Source organism: Penicillium digitatum, chromosome 6 (genome assembly GCF_016767815.1).
Source record: "Penicillium digitatum chromosome 6, complete sequence".
Lineage (NCBI taxonomy): Eukaryota > Fungi > Ascomycota > Eurotiomycetes > Eurotiales > Aspergillaceae > Penicillium > Penicillium digitatum.
In genome coordinates this window covers 1,890,277-1,910,928 of record NC_089389.1, presented here as the reverse complement: position 1 = coordinate 1,910,928, position 20,652 = coordinate 1,890,277, and the positions used below count along the sequence as shown (strand labels likewise).

Genomic DNA, 20,652 nt, shown 5'->3' with positions numbered 1-20,652 from the left:
AATTGGGTAAGGTAACGTAGAGGCCTGTTGATACGGACCATGTTGCATGGTCTGTCCAATAACTATTTGCTCAAGGCACAGATATCTCAGAGTACAAGAGGGTATTGTTGAACATCGGATTTTCCCATGTAATTCAGACCTCCTTATTTTTCTAGGGCCTCGAAGTGCCTGACCGCCATCAGAAGAAGAACTTGGTATCCCCTGGCCTTTGATAGCTTTGATAGTAACGGTCTTCTTCGAGCGGGGCAACTCCCCCCCCCCCGAGGACCCGGCATCCCTAGCACGGGCACATAGCTTGCCCTTAATCTACATCACCAAGTGAGGAGTGCCGCTGCTCGGCTGTGCGCACGCGGCCAAGTTAGGTCGTTCCAGCCTGAAAACAGTTGCCAACATAAAAGACTGACACATCAAACTGTTTAATCTCGAAATGAGATGCTCAACCCCAAAATTGCACAACGCGGGCTTCATTGGCCTTGTCAAGCTAAGTCGTGGCTCGGTCTCTTTCTCGCACTACGCTGAATAACCTCCCTGGGATATTGGTGCTCTGGGTCGGGGACAATAACACTATACCGTTCATTAAAAACGATAACAGCATACCAAAATCAGTGGAACTTTGAACAATGAAATTCAGAAACGAAAAGGAGTCAATCGTTAAACAAAGAAAAGCTTGAATTAAACCGCAGTATGCTACAGGGGTTGGATTTCCTGGACTACATTTAGGCTAAAGCGATCACACCATTTAGATCCAGGGACGTCGCTACTTTCAGTTTCTATAATTTCAAACTATCGGGGGAATCGTAGAAGGGTCATCCCTTCTCCTATTCATCCCCACTTTCCCGTCAGTTCTCTGACTTCTCTCGCTTTTCTCGCTTCTCCCACTTCTCTCACTTCAGTCACCCCCTTCAGAACTGGCTCAATCAACCTTCTAGAACCAAGATATCTGGTAGCCAAGCTATCAGTGAGCTACACCAGAACATTTTGTACCATTGTCTAAAATACCATAAGAGACAGTATATCGCTATATGATGCAGTGAGTGAGATATTTGAACAAAGCCCTGACCTGTCCTAAGAGGTCAACACTAAAATCATACCAAAATGACCCAAAGCCGTACTGTCCTGTTACCTGACGATCTTGACCTAGCGCAGCTTCGGCTCCTTGGTCGCAAGATGATTCGACGCAACAACGCACGGGCTGAAATCACACACGCGGACACCGCTATACGAATGAGCTACGCGCAATTATCTAGGGACTTTCCGAGGGACCAACTGCCCGATGTGTTTGTCGCTGTTACAAATGCGATGAATTGCAGTCTAGCGATCTTAGCCCATAGGTGGAGAATGTGGGATATTGAAGAAGAGGAGGATCTGGAGTCCATCCGCCTGCTTCTTTGGCGACCTTGAGACATCTCGCATTCGATGGCAACCCCGATGATTAACTTTTGTTTGCAACGGGTCCCTTAATAGCACCCAACAGGAGCACCGAGATACAGCCTCGCGCATATTCAATGGGGACCAGGGATTAGAAAATGGCAAATCTGTTTCAATGAGAAGAAACGAGCGATCCTTTGGTGCAAGCGAAGGTAAACTCATTTGAGATATTACTGTAGTACGGGTCTACTGTTTCTGTTCAGGGATTGATCTGCCTCATAAAAGAGCTTATTAACTATCGCCTAAGGTAGATCTATATAGATTCCCCTTTCAATGTAGTTTATGCTAAACTTGACCAGCGATTGAAAAGCTATTAGCAACGGACAGAAGTGACGGTTTATACCTAGTCATTTGCAAGATACTTTACTGGTGATCTCTAATAATCTCTCCTCTTCCAGGCCTCTATTTGCTTATCATTGCTGTCATGCGAGGTCCTTCACATTCAAAGTCTGCTGCTGTTCGTGATCGGAAAATTTCCTTCTTGTCTCGCTTTCCTTCACATTAGGTATTTTTTGCCACTAACTATATCTTAGAGCTGCATCTCTATGTTTCCCTCAGCCATGTTCTAATAAAAATGTCAAATGCCCGCGCCCTCATAGGGCTTTGCAAAACAGACATCTGGAATCAATCTGCAAGTCTCGGCAAACCTAAATATGCCAACTTCGCATTTCCTATTAAAAATCGCCGTGCAAAGGAAAATTAGGAGGAATTGCACAATGCTAAAAATTCGCTAGGTGCTTTCTGGATGGCTATCGACCCGACTATGATCTCCGAAATTGGTTTTAACAACACGTGAAATCTCCCTCTCCCAATCACAGATCTTGTATCGCCCCCGAGATTGGGTTGAGCCCACAGATATTTTTTTTTTTGAAACTACATAGAACAAAAGCAGAATATGCGACGTCGATCGCTAGTTCTCGTGAGATCCTTCTGCGCGGATCTTTTCCGACGTTCCAGCAAACCCATTGCATGTCGCACTATTATGGGATTGGGTTAACGAAAGTTTTAATTCTGGCGACTGGATCCTTCGAGAGGGATACAATTGTCACAAAAAAACCCTTGATGCTCTGTATCTCATCACGCACAAAACCACTTGCCGATGGGGATACGCCTTTGATAAATTTTGGTTGTTGAGCGAATGAGAGTCTTGTGGAAAATGATTTTTGCAGAGTAACAACCATAGTCGATCTATTTCCACAAGAAGCAACATCCTGTCTCTGTGGCGCAATTGGTTAGCGCGTCCGACTGTTAATCGGGAGGTTGGAAGTTCAAGCCTTCCCAGGGACGACTTTTTTTTAGTTCATTTTTTTTGTTTTTCAACAAAAGCATTCCCCAATTTTTTGGCTCTTGAATTTTCACCCTTAATTGGAAAAAGGGAACTCGAACGAGCAACCCAGTCCGGTCCCAGGTAGGTAGGTAGGTAGATTTAATTAACGTCCGGCTGGGAGCAAGCGAAAGCTTGCTCCTGCGACCTCCCATAGGGTCTTGGGACGTGCAATGCTATGGTTTCTATTATACAAAGATTCTTCTCCATAGATTGCAGTTCGTGCATTCGTAAATGCGAGGGCTGAGGAGCCAGTTTGTGACAGCTGTCTAGACTTCCGCAAAGCTCGAAAAGCCCGAAACCCGACCCGACTCGACCCTCAAAAGGGTCGGGTTTCGGGCCTTCCCCACAGCTCGGAGGGGGGGGGGGGGCCCGAGCCCCCCCTTTAACTAAACAATGCAAACATGCCAATTTCTCGTGACTGCACAAATAATGCAGGAATTCCCAGTAATTTTGAGCATTTCGATTACATCGTTCACTTCAAATTCAATAAATTATTGATTTGTTCAAGCATATATTAAAGCATTGTGATTAATTTCAGTTTAAACTAATGAGACTGATACATATCATCCTCTACATGCTTCCTTTTCCTCCCTGACATACGTGGCTGAGTACTATAACTTGGCAATGGAGGATCGCCAGCATCATTATCACCAGTATTATCATCATCAACATCAATCAAACCCCTAGAAATCTCAGGCTGTTCTTCTGTATCACTGATCTGTTCAAATTCAACATCATCACGCTTATCGTCCTTTTCCTCTCTCAGTGCTTCGATCTCATTCAGAGAGAAGAATCGTTCAAGGCTCCTTTGCTTCATGTAATTCAAGGTCAAATCTTGATGTACAAAGGAATAGCATCAACTCTTCAATAGTCTCAGCCTTCATACGACCGCGGCGATAATGGCAAATATCGCGAGCAGTGTTAAACAATCGTTCCACACCTGCACCGGTTGCTGGAATTGTAAGAATATCCCGCGCAAGCGAAGCAATCGCAGGAAAACGGCTATGGTTCTCTCGCCAAAAGGGTAGCGGCTCGGAATCAACGACATCTATACAAAATCAGCAACCGTTATTTATCGAAATAAGACTTGAAGAAGAGTATAACTTACCACCATCAAGATACTGGGTTATCTCGTCGCCAACCGGCTTCGCTTTGGGTTTCTTTGGGCGAAGTAGATTATGAAGAGCTGTGCTTGGCCTTGATCCGGGAGAAGAGACTGTTAGGCCTTGACTAGTAGCTTGACGCTCTTGTTAAGGTAAGAGAGTATCTTGGAATGAGGCTGGATATTTATCACGCCATTCCTTTGTCCAGTCATCGGTGAGAAAGAATTGGAACCTGTTATCTGGCGCCAGCATAGTACTAATTGCGTAAATATGATCACGATTATGATCTGTCTGCGAATAATACTCATCAAGCTTCAATTGACCAGCCTCAAGGGATGAAAGCATCTGTTGTTTCCATGGGACATGCTTTCGTTGAAGCTGCTTGATAGACTTCTCAAGGTGCTCAAACAACATATTGTAGATCTGGAATACTAGATGTGCAGTCACATCTCGAGTCTTTGAAAGCGCAAGAGTATATTCATAGAATGGCTTTGTGAGATAAAGAAGGTAATCGATCTGGCGCCATTCATCGTTGTCAAGTGCCATCTTGTTGGATGCCTCAGGCATCACATGTAGGACAGACCAACTAGATAGTCTTCCTTCCACTCTCACCTTCTCTCTCTCCCCGTCCATCCAATTGAATACTGTTTTACCTGCATACATACTATCATTGTATTTGCATCAACAAGCCCCACAATCTGCATGGACCATGCTCTTCTCCTGTCCGCAGGTGCAACATTTGATCGCGTCCACGGGATGGCTTATGTCGGATTTAGAAGTCATGATGAAGGCGGGGACTATACATGTATTAGTTGGGAGACCACTGATCCTCAATGGAGGGCACGAGTACTGTACTTGTAAGGACCCTAGCAATTAGGTATACGCTTGAGAGGAGCGGTTCAGGGAAGTGGTCTTTAGCGATCAAAGTTTGAGAATCCAAATTCAATAGAGACCGGGCAGAGTAGGTAGTCTGACTACCAGGTATAATAAGAAACAAAGCCACGAGAGTGATTCTTGAGATATTCAGGAGACAATCGTTACGTTCGCGCTCTTTATACAACAAGAAAGCGGGGTAACAGACATGACAGGTTACCTGGACATAACATCAGGCGAGTTCATTACATTAAGTGTAGTCTTGTGAGCATCAGATTGTTTCTGACGGGTGCATATGGGATTACTGAGGCTGCCTCCTTGTTAACTCGAGGGTGACGGCCCCTACATTTGGCGCTAATTATGGCTCACGAGCACCAATCAATCGATATTACTGAGTGGCTTTGTTGATCATTAGGCTTCGGCGAAACCCCAATTGGGTCCAAGGTCCCTTACCCGTGCGCTGTGGATGTGAAAAGCATGGATCAGCCCCACCCAAGGCGTTTCCTCCATGGTTCAGAGCATCTGTGAGATGATTGGCAGCGTGCATGCGTCGAATCTCATCAGTTGAAGAGGGGAACCGTGTCATGTAGCGAACCAAAGAGATACGCGACTAGATTGACAAGAAGCGAATTAATGTGAAATGAAGTGAATAGAGTTTTTATTCGAAGAACACAATGCTTACACAATATCCCTGCAAGTCTGAGTTCCCCAGTAAGCTGTACAATTTGGCCCAAAATTTGCTCGGCCCGCTTAGAAAAGTGAACAGTGACCTATGCTCGTACAAGGTCAGGGTTATGCTACGCTCGGTTCAAAAAACTAGGGAGCGAGCTTCTGTATCAGGTTGTTGTTGACGCTGTTACTTGTTTTGGAGCTGTGTAGATCGGCTAGCATTGGCCAATGAACATCACATCACATCACTTCACTTTATTTCACTTTATTTCAATTCACATCACTTTACCTTAATTTACATTACCTTATTTCACTTCACGTCACTTCACTTCACTTTATTTCACTTTATTTCACTTTATTTCAATTCACATCACTCACATCACTTACCCTCTGTTTCCTCCCCTGCTTAATAAATTTTCATAATGGCTCAACTATCGCCTGAGGGATTGCTCAATTTGATCGATACAACTTGGAGACAATTCTCGGATATTTTCGTGCCTCTTACCACTAATCAGGTGGACAATATCAAAAGATGTTCGCGGCTGGTTGCAACGGACCCTTCGACGATTCATCGAAATGTTCCCAAATTGCGGGCGCGCACAATCCTCAATGATGTTTTGGAGTGTAGCGAAGAACTGTTTTTTCTTTGTGCATTGTCAGCCCGTCCTACTCAAATCGGCAGTCTGAAATCACAAGATTACCTTCGCGGCCTCATGGATTGGAGAAAAGACAAGACGTGTCCAAAAGGGCTGAGATATGCAATTACACACTATTATGCTCTCTTGCCGAGGAAGAAAGCCACACGTGAGCGACACAGAATAACCCCGTCTCCCCTCAACCCTATACTGAGACAGATTAGATGATGCCGCCTACCGAACAGTTCTTCAAGAGAGAGATCTCGCTGATTTCATGAGAAGTTACCCCGGAACGCATAGATCATTTATGATCAGGATACCGGACAATATCAACGAACAACCTGCGATCGAGATTTCGCGCGAGGTGTGTCAGGCCCTCATCAAATTTGTTGTGGAAAAGACACAGGAAAGATTGATGCCTGTTGAAGCAGTTCAGGAACAAGGATAAATATACAGCACTGTGGGATACCCATACAGCATACATGACTGACCATGGGAGATGTTTGCTAAAGCATAACCAGTCTCTCCACGGCCCGTATAGACAGCATGCACCTCCTCGCCACCTCCAGTTATCTGCGCGTACCCCCGTCCGCTACCCTTATCAACCACGACTGCACACACATTTGGCCATTGTTCATATTTGAAATCGTTTTCGCCGGTGGTTTCCGCGGGCGCGATTCGAACCTTGTCATTTCCTGACATCTGATTGCGTCAATGTGTTATCAGGCATTGAGTGAGTTGTTGGGGTTTGTACCAGTGCCACAGCATGCTCCCGCAACTTGTTCTTCTCATCTTCACTCCGTAACGAGCTCATTTGCAATTACCAGGGATGATTTTTGGCGCTCCGCTGAGAACCTCGGCTTTGATTGGAATGAAAATTTATCTTTCAAAGACTCGTTTTCTTATTAGTAAAGAACGAAATAGAGCGTGAAAAAAGGGTACTATACCGACCGGATTTCAAGTTGGTGTGGTGTTTTAAGACGATGGTGCTTGCGCTGGGAGGAAACGAAGAACGCAATGCTGCTAAATGTAATATAGAAGTGAACCAAAATATATCTTCATTAATAAGTTGATTTGAGATGATCTTTGATGCCCAAGAGGATAATTTTTTCCCCAACCATGAAACAATCGAGGGGCACGAGTGGCGCATGCCCCTCCGTAAGTTGAAATACTCTATCCACGTGATGTAGTTACGTGATTTGAAACCTTATCAATAATATCGGGTGGGGGCGTGCACAATCAACACGAGATATTTTGGTCACGTGACGACAAAATAAAGCCTCGGCATAATACTGCCAAAATCAATCGCCCTAAGTTGATGTAGGTTGACCGGGCTTGGTGAGTTGGATCTTGCCTTGACTGACGAATGGGATAGTCTTTTAGTATCAACATGGAACCTTCCCTCTGGCGAGGAACTTGACCCAATTCGCGTTTTGGTGCGGTATACCTACGTCGGCCTTGCGTCCATTCGATACAGTTCGAGATGTGAAATGAAATGAAATGAAATGGAATGAACTGAAATGAAATGAAATGAAATGAAATGAAATGAAATGAAATGAAGTGAAGTGAAGTGAAATGAAATGAAGTGAAGTGAAGTGAAATGAAGTGAAGTGAAGTGAAGTGATGTGATGTGATGTGACTTCATGTGAAGGTACATCAAATAATATTGTTCCCAAGCTTTGCTTCAGCCCTCCTTTTCCAAATTCATTGTCTCACCGGGGGCTGGAAGAGTCAAGGTTGATACACCATAGAGTCAGAATACTCAGCACGTCGACCAAAACCTCGCATTGACCTCATTAAAAAGCCAATCTATCTGATCATCATCTTGAAGGAAACACTATTCATCAATACTTGAAGTTGGATAACCATAGCCAATGTTGGTGGTCACGGTATCATCTGGGGCATTGGTATGATTTAGTGAATAGCCCATTGCATAAGCAATCCTTCTGAACAACCTGGCCCGATGTTACAAGCAAAGGGATACAGCAGAAACTTTAAAGTCTTAATGACTATATAGAACTGAAATGTAATCTCGTACCATTGGTATGTAATGACTGTCTGAATCTCCAACGAGGGTGGTTTTCTTGAATTTATTACGTACAGTATCAAGCGCAAACAACAGAATCTTGTCCCATGAAGTTCTTCAGACAGCTGATAGAGTCAATCGCCCCTTTCCAATTCATATTCACTACAATCCATGACGATTCCTCCATCGAGTCTTTTGGAGCTCCAGAGTACCCTCGAAACTCCGTTCCCACCTCAGCAGACTTTCATCCTCAGAAGACGCACGGTTTTACCAAGCAGAGTGCCGACATATCCGCCCATTCTCCCCAACGAGCTGCATCTCTATCTGAAGCGCATGCACATACCATTCATCATACTGTTACACCTCAACCTGTTGACACACAGCCCGCACCGATTGGTTTTATATATAAGCCGAGTCGCGAGTCCACAGGCACATACTTGAATCCTCGAACACCACCGGCAACCCCCCCAAAAGAGCGTCAAATTATGGCGTCGAATAATCTGCGGCAGTAAGCCAACCCCTTAGCTTGACTCTCAGTTCGGCGTGCTAATCAATGGACAGACTCGTGAAATCCAATTCTTGGGCAAGCCCTATGGATGACCATCTCATTGATGTGCATGTTTTCATAGAGTATCTGGGTCTATTCACATGCATTCCCAGCTTCCAAATGTGTCTGAAGTTTACTGCTCAATGCATTGATGGAACAACAAAGACTGTAGGGTTTGAACTACAAAAATTATTCCAAGCACCTGAAACGCTGAGCTTTAAAAGACCCGGATTGATCCATCAGGCCCAGAGCCTGATATGTGAAGAGGATTGGAATACCCTGCGGGAGAAAAAGAGGTTACTGTTAAACTGATAGGCAATACTTGAACGAAGATCAAGACAAAAAGAAATGGAAATGTACGTATTGAGATAGTTGCTTCTGTTATCTATTCCAAGACACAGTAGAAAATTATCTACTTGATACGTTGATCTCCACCGCTAGTCTCGAGTGCTGCAAGGCGCTGTGTCCCAATTAGATAACGAGTGTTCCAAGTCTTCAAACAGGCCCGCAAAGCTGAGCCAGTGGAGGGATGGTGCATGTTCATGCCGTGCTGATGAGTATGAAAACATAATTGGACAAGTAAAAGGTCTACCATTAATCCCTGCTAGGACCCCTTACTATAAGAGCAATATTGGAGCTGCAGGCCTTCCATCTTCTACTTCCACTCTGTGTTGTCTTTAGATCTTCAGTTTTCGCTTATATAATATGGACAGAGAGTTTGCAATCCTGCGGGAAAGCCTTCTTGTAACAGGATACGATTACATGTGTCCAGAGTGTCTCATGCTCTTGAAAAATGTGCCAGCCATAGGAAGCCACTGCCGAGACAAAGGTGATGACACACACCGGGGACTTGGGTTGACCAAACGAAAGGACTTTCCAGAGTTCCTCCAATGCTATCAAAAAGCTGTTGGATGGAACGTGCTTCTTAGCTTGAAAGATGGACCAGGCCGCAATTCCTTTGCCCCCTTTTTTTTGGTCAATGAGGTCATCCAATGGAAGATAGGGAATTGAGCAAAATTGGAGGCTGGTTAAAATATGGACGTGGAGAAGTAATTGAAGAATGACATTATTGGGGCAACAGTATGATTAAAGTCGTGGCGATAAACGTAGAACAGGGCTCAGGTTGATCCTTCCAATTTGGTTTAAAATTTACTTCATCGAGTGAGAAGAATGGTTCTATGGATTGCTTGTACGACGACCGCACACTTTAACCTTGCAATTAACCATTTGGGTTGCGGGAGTCGACGATTTGAACCGGTGGCCAGTTGGCTCAGATACTTTCGGCTTCTTATCTGCAGCCTCAACAAAGTCGCTAGCATCCCTGAGAGTGGTAAAGCAGCAATAAACTGCCATAATATTTCCGCCAAACGTTGCTGACAAACTGATAGCACCCTCTTGTTGCTTCGAGCTATCGACCCACTGATGACCTCGTCATGCTCGCGCGAGCCATTTTGTGCGCCGGAGTTGCTACCTATACGCATGAAATAGGGCCGTAAGTCTCACCACAAAAAATGCTTCTAGGAAGGGTACTCGCCAAAGACGAGAAATACCACAGAAAAGCGGAAATATAATTGAGTATTAAGAGCAAATGTCGGATTCTTTATTAGATTTCCTTTTTTTCTTGACCCATCGATAACGCAAGCCGTCTCAGTGTCCCGGACGTTCTTATGCCTCCGCTCATTTCTTGCTTGACGACAAAGAATAAATGATGAAAGTAATCACAAGGTACACTCTTTGACAACTATTGTGCAATAGCTTGGGGCTCTGACTGTTTATTAGTAAAAGGTAAAATTATGAATAGACAATCAGGCGAGGCTCAAACTTCGGCGTTATAAAGCTTGGTACGTCACAATGGAGACTGATAACCACTTATTTATGGATCCTAAAATTGTTTGTGATGGCATTTGCCCGTGGCTGAGCCTTAACTAGGTCTGTCCGATATCCGCATATTTTTCCAACAGTGGGAAAAGTAGGCCATCGAAAACAAATCTCTGTAGGTTCCCGCCTGATCGACCTTTGTCAAATTTAAGTCGTGGCAATATCGATACAATTTGTGCAAATTATAGTTCTTAGATACGTCAATTTTCAGACACTGGACTCATCATTGAACTAGTATACTAGAGTCCCTAGATGTTTATCACGAACGTCGTAGAAGGTCAATATAACTTTCTCGAGTTGTCGCGTGGATGATTGCATCTGTCCTTGATTCTGGCTCCTTTCACCTGCCATCTTGGTTTGATTTTCATGTCTAGTCTGGACTCATATTTTGCTCGGCTTTGGATTTCCAACCGACCAGATCATTCTTGCGTCCAGCCACATACCCCAAAGAGTGAATGGGTACTTGATGAATAACCCTGTCTTTGGTAATAAAATACCACCCCTCAGTCCGACACAAAACTCCACAATTTTCTCGGCAGATAAAATATGAAGTGCAATGCACTGGTTTTCCAGAGCAAAGGCACGTTGGTGCGGTCCGCAACTCATGAAGTGTTCCAGTTAATGTGGTTTGTGGTGTTGTCTATGTGAAATGTGGTGTCGCTTAGACTGCAGAATGGCAAGGGCTGTTCAATAAGACGATTCAATGTAGGGCCTTGGTGGGAAATACCATGACTTACACCAGAGAATTCCGATTTCCGGGCCAAACCATAGTGGGTGCTCAATGAAAGTACCTTCAAGTTGATTAGGTCGGTCTTTAAAGGCCATCGTAGCAACCATTCTTCAAGGCAACTTACAATGTTTTTTTCTTCAGCAGGTCGAATGGCGAGACCGCAAGCCTACCGAGGGTGACTTAAATACTAGGCCCAGTGCCTGAATGGAAGCTACTCACCAAAGAAAAGACCAACGTTAGGACCAACAAACCGGCTGGCATTGAAAGCATACCACTTTCTCTAGCAGAATTACATGCAAAGGGCACAGATTTAGATTACCACTCGGACGAATGAGGCCTTTATAGCTGAAGGCCTAAGGCAAGTACGGGAAATTCCCTGCGACAACCAAGAGCTTCCCCAAAGCTTCACAAAGTAATGGCCCTCAACATTCTGACACATCTAAGGATATTGAGAAAGATTGCCTACCCCTTTCAAAGAGACGTCTTGCCGTTCAAAATCACAACCAGATGCAGTTCATGATATGTTGCGATATGAGGTAAGTGCAGAACAGGAACGGCATCCCCTAGAAAAGGAAGAGCGGGATTCTTCTTTGAAGGACCAGCGATTAGTCTGAATATCATCATACCCTTATCAGGCACACCTCACATTCTTCACTCGTATCCTATTGTACCAATAATTCCCCCAGGGAACTAGTCAAACAGTCAGCTCAATAAGAGGCCCTAATCAAGAGACTGCCGTTCACCATTCTGTTCAATCGCTCGCAAGAGAGTACCGTTTCTCTATTTCAGGGTACAGGGCGAAAGGTGCGGAGGCCCGCTATTTTGTAAGGCTTTGGATATCTTTAGGCCATATGAAACCAACTTGGTTTCAGATTTATATTAATCTACGTTATTCGAGGTCATTCTCAGTCGGTGAAAAAAATTTGTGAGGGTCATTACCAACACACCTCACCTTTCTGTCAAATCTGGTATGAACCTAATCTTTTATTTTTATAGCTTTTTGGCTCCCTGGCTTTTTTCTAAACGTGTTTGGAGCATTGTGACCAGAATATCTTCCAAAAACCTATAAAGGTCTACGTAATCCTTTGTTTCTGCAGCAATATCCTTTTCTGAACAGAGGCGTTGTCCCGAGAAGCTATCATAGCAAGGCTTTGTGGGGTTTTATTTCTATCAACCATCAGCCCCAATCCGGAATTGTTTAGCAAATGAAACTTATTCCATCTCGCACTACCCAAGCACCTACTGTTGCATTGGGACAAGGTGATATTCATATCATGGATCCATCGAGAAAAGGAAATGAATATCAAGCATTTTCTATCTCAATATCTGGACCGTCTCTGACCCCATGTGGCTCGTGCAATCCGCTTGTACCACCCAAAGATCTAAGAAGCGTTAAGGGCCCCCGGATTTCCCTCAAAGCCAGCGACTTGTCGGAGTTAAATGCCAAGGAAACGGTATCTTCCGGGGGCCAAAAAGAATCATCCGCCCATTCTGAAATAAAAGCAGGGCCAACTATAGACGTCAATAAAAAAAAGCCTTCCGAGGGTTTCATTAAGCAAAACCAGGTACGACAGTCCACACTTGGTCCATGCAATCCCAATGCCAGAGTTTCTGTTATACCAGCCGGACTGAAGCAAAGGGCCTTAGCGTGTCACAAAGTGATGAAACTCTGGCCACGCATTTACCGTGGCGCCCGAAAAGTCACTGCGGAGCTTTGCTTTGCAAAGCTCCGCACTCAAGTGGTTTTAGTATGGATATCCCAAAGTCGATCAACAAGCCAACGTATCGGAAATTGAAGTGGCGAGATACTCTCTGGTAAATAGAGATACCAGTCATCTTCCTCCATCACACTCAATGTCCTCGTCAATTGAGTACATTCATGGTAATCTGGATAAAATCCGCTGTCCTCCCAGTCAATGATCCCAGTAACAATCCAGACATTGTCCTGATTCAGATTCACTAAGATATTATCTTGTCTGACGTCACCATGACTGAAGACCGAACCTCGAATAGAATCTGTGAGAAAAGAGCGAAGGAAAGTGGCGTATGTGGTGCTGCCGCGATGGGGGGTGGAGTATCTGAAATCCTCAAATCCAGCAGCCGTGCTAACGATTGTATTGGCTTTGTGTCCCTTCACTCCTTCGCCACCGACCCCCCCAAGATAATGACCATCTTTCTCACGAATGGATCTCAACCTCCTGAAGATGTCATCTAGCTGATGCTTCACGGAAATCTTCTCTTCGTGTGAGAGATATGGCCATGCCTCGCTCAACGTCATGGACGGAATATAAGACATGAAAATCATACAAAAAGATCCGAGCTTGATCAAGCCATGGGGCCTAGGAGCAGGAATTTCGGGAGCCTGTTCTGCGAGGTATTGCAAAGCCGTATACTCTGTGTAGTCGCCGTTCGTCGTGATAACTTTGGCAACGATGTCGTCGTTGCATTGAACGACGATGCCCCGTATCGGATTTTCCCACATTTTTTTTGGAATTCCAAAGCATTCGTTGTAGTACTGAGACAAGCGAATTATCGGTATACATATGTCCATCAGAAGAATTCGAGAATGGTGTCAGCATGGCAGTCGCATCATTCGAAAGTGGGAAGATGATTTCAGCTGTCTCCACGCCATCGAGACGTGTCCGAAAATCCGGAGGGGTCGGCTGTTCCGTCCTATCAGGCTCTGTTATTTTTTCACCAGTTTGGCCTGCGAGTTGCCGACGACGAGCGTAGTTTGGAGGGAAAATTGAAAGCAAGTCCACCTCAGGATCATCTTTAAGGGCGTCCTGGAGCTCATTGACCGTTTTTTGATTGAGCTTAGCTGTGCTTGTTTCTAGACTTCGTGGCTGTGCGTCCAGGTGATTTTGAAGGTAGGAATCAGGGATGAGAGCCGTCAAATTGGCTGCCGGATTCATCTCAAGTGCCCTTTCAAATTCTCTCATAAGGTCTCGATTGCGCTGTAAAGCGGAAGTATCCGGAAAAAAGGCTGTCTTCGTAATCATTATGATAGTTTTTGTTGCAACTTGATGGCAAAGCGAGGATGACGAGACAAATTTTTCGAAAATGCGGGACAGACGCTTTGCTTATGGATTGAAATATTTGGACCTGGGCGCGACTGTTTTGTTTACTCAAACTGAGCCTAATGGCTAGCTTTCTGATTGGCTTGGATCCAATTATTACCATGCCCTTACGGCCCAGCGATTGGTCGGAGTAGAACAAAAATCAGCAGAAAGATGTACTATGATTCGTCCCAACAATAGCTTCTTTGTGGCTGCTGTAATGCTTTAGGGGAGAGGATTCTCATTATGCCGTCTATTCAGAGAGCGTCCCGAGATGGTCTCAAGGTCTTTGTAAGCAGGAGAGCTGTGGTCGGCCATCGATTTGTTGAAAAGGGGGGAGTCATGCCTCGACACACGTGCTAGCTCCTTCTCGAACCAGTTTTCTACAGCAACGCCGCAGAATCCCTGCCACTGTTTTCGAAGTACTAATGTATCTGTCACGTATCAAGGATCATGCTCTTCTTCCCAGAGGCTACGAGTGATCTGGGATCAGTGCTTTAAAGCTCTAGGGATATGTCCTCAATTTGATGTACGAGCGACCAAAATGGGTTATTCCGCAAGTTCAACAGATGGGCGGAGAACATGGATAGCAGCTCGGAACATGAGTCGGTACATGCGGAGCATCTCCTCTTGCTCATCGATCACCTCAAGCACGCATATGCTTCTACTTTGCAGCGTCTCGAATCAATGTTGCAGCACGGTCATATTGCATATGACCTTCTTTGGGCGCTTTTCAAGCCTGGTTGCCATGTTTATACCTCATGCATTGGCACAAAAGAGCCGCGATGTGTCGTGTTCGACGCGGGCGAAGAGATGACACAAAATGACGAGACGTGGTTGAATCTCGAGTGTCGATTTCTTGATTATAACGGAGTCAAGTTCGGCGAGGCCGGAATCTTTCTGCGTGTGGCAAAGTTTCGGGGTCAAAGCCGATCGAGACCCTTGAGGCCTTCCCTCTCCACCACCATCCAAACCACGAGCAAGCCCGAAAAGCCCTGATCGAGAGGGGCCAAAAGTTTCGGGAATTGGCCGGCCCACACGTTCGGCACTGTCAAGGCAGCGCATTCTTTATGAACAAGGGAAATGTTCTCAAAGTCAACACCAACAGTCGAGTGGCAGTGGACGCCGCATTTTTCCATGAAATGCAGCCAAACTACTCCCGACCGTCACTCCGCGACATCGGGGTCAAGGATAAGGTTGGAATTGCAGTCTTTGACATTGGTGCAATGCTCATGGAGGACCATGAGCGAGACAAGGATAAATTGCGAGGCGTCAGTGTGGATGCACAAAAGCTGAGCGAAGCCGATTTACTGGTCGCCTGCCCAACAGTTTGTTGTTTCAGTTTCAAGGAGAAAGTGTTCTGTATGTGACACGACTGACGATGGGTTGGTGCCCGGCTAATGTGATCCCAGTGGAGGGCGCAGTGAGTGCTCTAAAGGGCGTGAATTGATCACCTGAGTCGTTCGACTGCCTGAGGATCCCTTCAGAGACCAAGATCATTCTCTTATCATTGGCGAAAACCCGCCTAGGGATGATACCGACGGTACCTTTCGACGAAGTAATTGATGGAAAGGGCCAAGGATTCAACCTTCTTCTGAAGTATGTCGGCAAAGCGTATATGATATCAAGACTTCCCAACATAACTTGTGTTAGTGGCCCACCGGGAGTCGGAAAGACTTTCATGGTTGAGGCAACCTCGGAGCATTTCAAGCTCCCCCTCTATTCGGTATGAACCATCCAGCTCGGCTGATTTTAGTGTCACTGATTTTTCCAGATATCTGCAGGCGAACTTGTTGTCAACCACGGAGATTCCAATGCACTTGAGCAACAACTTGAAACAGTATTCAAGATCGCCAAACACTTTGATGCCGTGCTACTCTTGAATGAGGCAGACGCGTTCATGGAGCAGCGCACATCTTACCACGATACCCACAATCGCCCTGTGACCATTTTCCTCCGAAGCTGGAATATTATCAAGGAGTTCTTTTCAAACTTCGAATCGGGGTATCCAGTTTGATGACGCAATTCTCAGCCGGATCCATTTGACCATTGAGTATGAGAATTTAACGAGAGTTTCGCAGAGATCTCTGGTCAACTTTTCTGTCCAAGGCATGCACGATGCATGGACCTGCCATTGTTGAGGAGCACGAACTCCGACGATTGGAGTCTTTAGCTCCGAATGGAGGAGAGGTGGGTCTCCGAGTGGCACTGAACATCTGCTGGATGCCTCAGGCATCACATGTAGGATAGACCAACTAGATAGTCTTCCTTCCACTCTCACCTTCTCTCTCTCCCCGTCCATCCAATTGAATACTGTTTTACCTGCATACATACTAACATTGTATTTGCATCACTTTCTCACGCCGAATACATCCGTGGACATGAGCACTTCTGTCACATTTTCTCAGACTAATAGAGTTAGTATCGACCATATTGTTATTGGAACTGGGCGCTCACCTTGCCATATTGATTTGGCAACCTCTTACAGGACAGAGACCCTGAACTGGGCTTTCATTTGGGAGGTATACCACATCAAAATCACGGAGACACTGCGTCTGTAGATCTTGGACAAAAAGAAGTTTTTCGTCAAAGGAAAGCTCTTTGGTACAGGACATGGCTGTTGCGATTCGCGCAACTTCGGGCATAATCAACATTTGAGCACGTGTGCAAATGTCATTTTCCAAGTGCCTCGGCTCTTCCTTTCCCCGGTTGATGATTTTCTGGTCTCTTTTCTCTCGTACCCATCGATTTTGATTTTGCTTGAGCTCAGAAAGACGATATCGAACTAGCGCCTTCCTGTATTCCAGCTGCTCATGTTTGAGGGAGTTCGCATCGTGACTTCGCTCAAACAAGTCGATCCGATCTCTCATACTTACCATGTCTGGTTTTTCAAAAATACTTTTCTTGACTTCTGCTGGCAATTCGCTCGGCAAGCCGCGCTCGTAAAATTGGACGTAGCCTTGGAAGTACTCAATGTGGTCAGATTGGTCCTCCTCGTCGAGAACAGCTGAGACTGTATCCATAGAGGAGCAGTGGGCTTGATAATGCTCTGGAAAAGTGCCTGGTCCCTGGTGTGCCATTATTTGAGACACAGGTGCAGAACCATGCCTTCCTATGACGAATTTTAGTACTGTGACCTCTTTCAGGTTTTCTTTCGTGGTTGCAGGGACTGACTTTCGACTTTCTTCCCTAGATTTCGTCGGATACAGTGGATCGTTGCCAGTTCACCAAAATATCCCGCGGCGGCGAAGATTTGGCGCAGGCAGGAACAAAACTTTTGTTTCGTCAAAGGAGTCTCTTGGGGTCCATCTGCCGTTGCATGTCTGAGGACTGGCTTTTCCAAGTACTCATCTTTCCATCGCAATGGAATCTCTCCATTTGAGAGATTGAATTGTGCTAGATCGTCCACAGTGTTGACGGCAAAGAGAGCACCGTGTGCTAGGGCGAGGGAGAGAAGAAGGTAGCCTGATGCAAATTGCGGTCTGTTGCTATCCCGGATACCGATCCCGAATCTAGAGTATTGATTAGCAAAGAAAATGTCCCAGTATACGCAAGAAGCATGCCACTGGGCTTTTTCCACTCACACAGTGTATTGTGGACATCGATTGTTCTTGAGCCAGACCTGTTTGACCCGCCAACCAACCGCCCAAAGGGCCGTGGTTGAAGGAAATAGTACCAAGTCAATATGCTGGATAAGAGGTTAGTAGTAGACGGTGTCGCTGGAGAAAAGAAATCCTACTTTGTATCGAAGACCTCTTTCATGTTTGTCCTTGCTGGAAGGAATGAAAGATCCGACTCTTGCTCCGGTAAAGAGATACAGTTGAAGAGCAAACAAGATGACCACTTTAAGCAACCCAGGGATAAAAGTTTGATGATCTGTCTGCCACAAAGACGAGACCGTTCTCAGGAAATCATGTCTTGTGAAGTTTAGCTTCTCTTTCTTTTGATTCACTATTATACCTTCCGCCGTCAGGGTTTTTTTGATCCACTGACTTGAAATTAGTATAGCTGTAAGAATTGGGTCTCAGAGAGAAGTGACGATAGACACACCGATTTTATTTCTTTTCGATCATCTGGGATGATTTTGGTCTTTGTAAATTCTTCAAATCCACCAAAGAACCGCTCGGCACACGCCTGTACGGTTCTTACCGTTGGTCGTCCGTTCTCGTTTAGTCGGCCTTCAGTAGAACCAATGTACCAACGGAGAAACTCCTTGATCATCTCGTGACTTGGGGCTGGACAACCAAACGAGGTTTTGTAGTATTCAAATCCATTTTCTGGGTCTGCGGTAAAGCTAAAGAGGAGTCAGCGTTACTCATGAATGAGAAGGAATTGTCATTTCAGATGCGCCTTGACTCACCTCAACCAAAGATCCAAGTTTTGCCGATGTAAGTTGTTGGTCTCGGCAAGCCTTTTGTCTTTCTCCCTAATTGAATCTTCATGTCTGTGGGCTCCAGGAACATAGCCGTTTCTTTCCCGTTGGAGACGACGTCTCTCCTTCGCAATCTCATCGCGCTCAGCAAAAAACTCTTTTCTGCCCGTGATCAAGTGCGGTGCCACAAGGGGGGAGGGTATTCGGGCAAATGAGACTGGTTTGGCTCAAAGTACTGAGCAAAAGGCGCCGAAAGCGTAGGCGTGTGAATAATCAACGTACTGGGCTGGGACATGGTTTGCTTTTATATTTGAGATTTGAGCTCGAGCCACAGTGAGAATTCAGAAAGAACCTTTGACCGCAGCATCATGAAACAGAGGCAGCCCTTCACTATCTCTTGCGCCCCATGAAAATGACGTATCTCCTCGATGAGATGGGCAGGGTTCAGAAAATGAGGGCGATCGCGATGCTATCTACGAACTAAACATCGCAGTATAGACGACCCTGTGGGGCTGGTCCATTAAAGGTATGGTCTGTGGTGGTCTGAGTGATCAGAGTTGCTCACTGATTGGACACGGAGTAATCAGTGAGCATCCAATGAGCATTTACATAGTATCAGTCATCATACACGTGACTGCTCTGAGCTGATCACTGATTCTGAGCTCGTGCTGATATCTACTCTGAGAGCCTGAGCCTGAGCACCCTCATTAAAGCGGCGGCAGCCCAAATAGGAAATCTCCACCCACCAGGGAAAATCCGGTACGTATAGGTGCATACGTACGTTGCAGCCAAGGATCTCCGCCTTTTATATCTTGACGGTATGTCTGCTGCCAAAACATCGAAAGGCACGCTTGATTCTCAGGATGCAATTTTGTTCAGCGGCGCATTCGACGAGTCTCTGAGTTGGGGTATGGATCAAGAGAGCGAGCGTGCCAGACTGGCTTGCAAGATGGCCGAGAATGAATGGGAAGGTCGCATTGACGGCGTGCTACGCATGGAAGCCGGCTTTGAAATTATCCTATGTGACTTTGAGCGTGATCTAACTCCCGTGCGAATCACGCAGGCCAAGCAGAGCTCGGAGACACAACGTGGGCATCCAGGTAACCGTAACCATGGCGACCGGGATGATCCTCGCAAAGAGGGTGATGGCAAGTACCACAGCGGTCATAGTCCAAGAAATGAAGAGGATGTTCGAAAGGGACATGGCCGTGGTGGACCTGGAAGCAACCCCAATTTGTCGCGATGGATGCGTGCTATCACCGCACACTATAACGGAATCGGTGGAAATCGGGTCTCACTGAACTACAACCACTTTGTGACAGCCTTCTCTCACAACATAGAGCTGTTCCAAGACAATTCGACCCTGCCCCGACTTACCAGCGTCTCTCCTGTGAGTCGCGCTTTCATTCGTAGCGAAGTCACGAATATGATCATGACACAGAATCCTGCCGATGCCAGCGAGGACTAGCAGGCGATTACGGATATGGTCGTGACTCGGTACAGCAAGGAGCTGTCATACTTTGTTTCCGGTAGCATTGATTCAATTGAGCATCTCTACGCCGAGATTGAGCGTGTTCTGTCTCCATTTGTTGACTATAGTGAGCGAGATGATGTCGCTGAGATTGAGCGTTGTGCGACTCAGTTCTTGTCGTCGTCATCTTTGGAAGATGGGGATGTTGCAGCGCAGGCTGTTCACGGTGTTGCTCGCAGGATCTGCTCGTCTTTGATTGAGGCTAGGAAGGAGAAGGGGCTTGATTCTGCGGTCCAGATTATTCAAAATCTGGTTCTTTATCTTGACTGGGCGACGTGGAAGGAGTGCCGGGGCTGTGCAGCGAATGAGATTTGTGTCGTGCCTATTTGGCCCATGGGTTCGATCCAGGACTATAATAACCCTCAGTGCAAGGATGCTTCAAATCCATACGATGAGAGTGAAGAGAGTTACTGGGGTGGAATGCACAGCTAAGTGACCTAGTGTGGATCCCCTTCCTCTCAGACTTGCCATTTT

The 20,652-nt window shown here is 45.8% G+C and overlaps 5 protein-coding genes and 1 non-coding gene across 6 annotated transcripts; 4 read left to right on the top strand and 2 right to left on the bottom strand.

Moving 5' to 3' along the window:
- Positions 1–1,095: 1,095 nt before the first annotated feature.
- On the top strand, positions 1,096–1,401 carry Pdw03_5683 (uncharacterized protein; the record flags this gene model as incomplete). The annotated part of the gene is made up of 1 exon (XM_066101131.1): positions 1,096–1,401. The coding sequence occupies one exon, from the start codon at positions 1,096–1,098 to the stop codon at positions 1,399–1,401; it is 306 nt and encodes a 101-aa protein (XP_065958071.1).
- A 1,240-nt stretch (positions 1,402–2,641) lies between these two features.
- Positions 2,642–2,715, top strand: Pdw03_tRNA188. Its single transcript has one exon. It is a non-coding gene; the product is annotated as a tRNA-Asn (tRNA).
- Positions 2,716–6,336: 3,621 nt separating this feature from the next.
- On the bottom strand, positions 6,337–6,849 carry Pdw03_5682 (uncharacterized protein; the record flags this gene model as incomplete). The annotated part of the gene is made up of 3 exons (XM_066101130.1): positions 6,337–6,454; positions 6,511–6,737; positions 6,790–6,849. 3 exons carry the CDS (start codon positions 6,847–6,849, stop codon positions 6,337–6,339), a joined length of 405 nt encoding a protein of 134 aa, XP_065958070.1.
- An 8,496-nt stretch (positions 6,850–15,345) lies between these two features.
- Pdw03_5681 (ATPase, AAA-type, core) lies at positions 15,346–16,292 on the top strand (the record flags this gene model as incomplete). The annotated part of the gene is made up of 5 exons (XM_066101129.1): positions 15,346–15,637; positions 15,688–15,698; positions 15,765–15,874; positions 15,929–16,001; positions 16,050–16,292. The coding sequence occupies 5 exons, from the start codon at positions 15,346–15,348 to the stop codon at positions 16,290–16,292; spliced, it is 729 nt and encodes a 242-aa protein (XP_065958069.1).
- Positions 16,293–16,669: 377 nt separating this feature from the next.
- Pdw03_5680 (Polynucleotidyl transferase, ribonuclease H fold) lies at positions 16,670–18,942 on the bottom strand (the record flags this gene model as incomplete). The annotated part of the gene is made up of 9 exons (XM_066101128.1): positions 16,670–16,684; positions 16,733–16,756; positions 16,804–17,387; positions 17,450–17,787; positions 17,860–17,963; positions 18,015–18,263; positions 18,326–18,569; positions 18,636–18,864; positions 18,930–18,942. 9 exons carry the CDS (start codon positions 18,940–18,942, stop codon positions 16,670–16,672), a joined length of 1,800 nt encoding a protein of 599 aa, XP_065958068.1.
- Positions 18,943–19,467: 525 nt separating this feature from the next.
- On the top strand, positions 19,468–20,610 carry Pdw03_5679 (Protein kinase domain family protein; the record flags this gene model as incomplete). The annotated part of the gene is made up of 2 exons (XM_066101127.1): positions 19,468–20,037; positions 20,119–20,610. 2 exons carry the CDS (start codon positions 19,468–19,470, stop codon positions 20,608–20,610), a joined length of 1,062 nt encoding a protein of 353 aa, XP_065958067.1.
- Between the last annotated feature and the right edge of the window lie 42 nt (positions 20,611–20,652).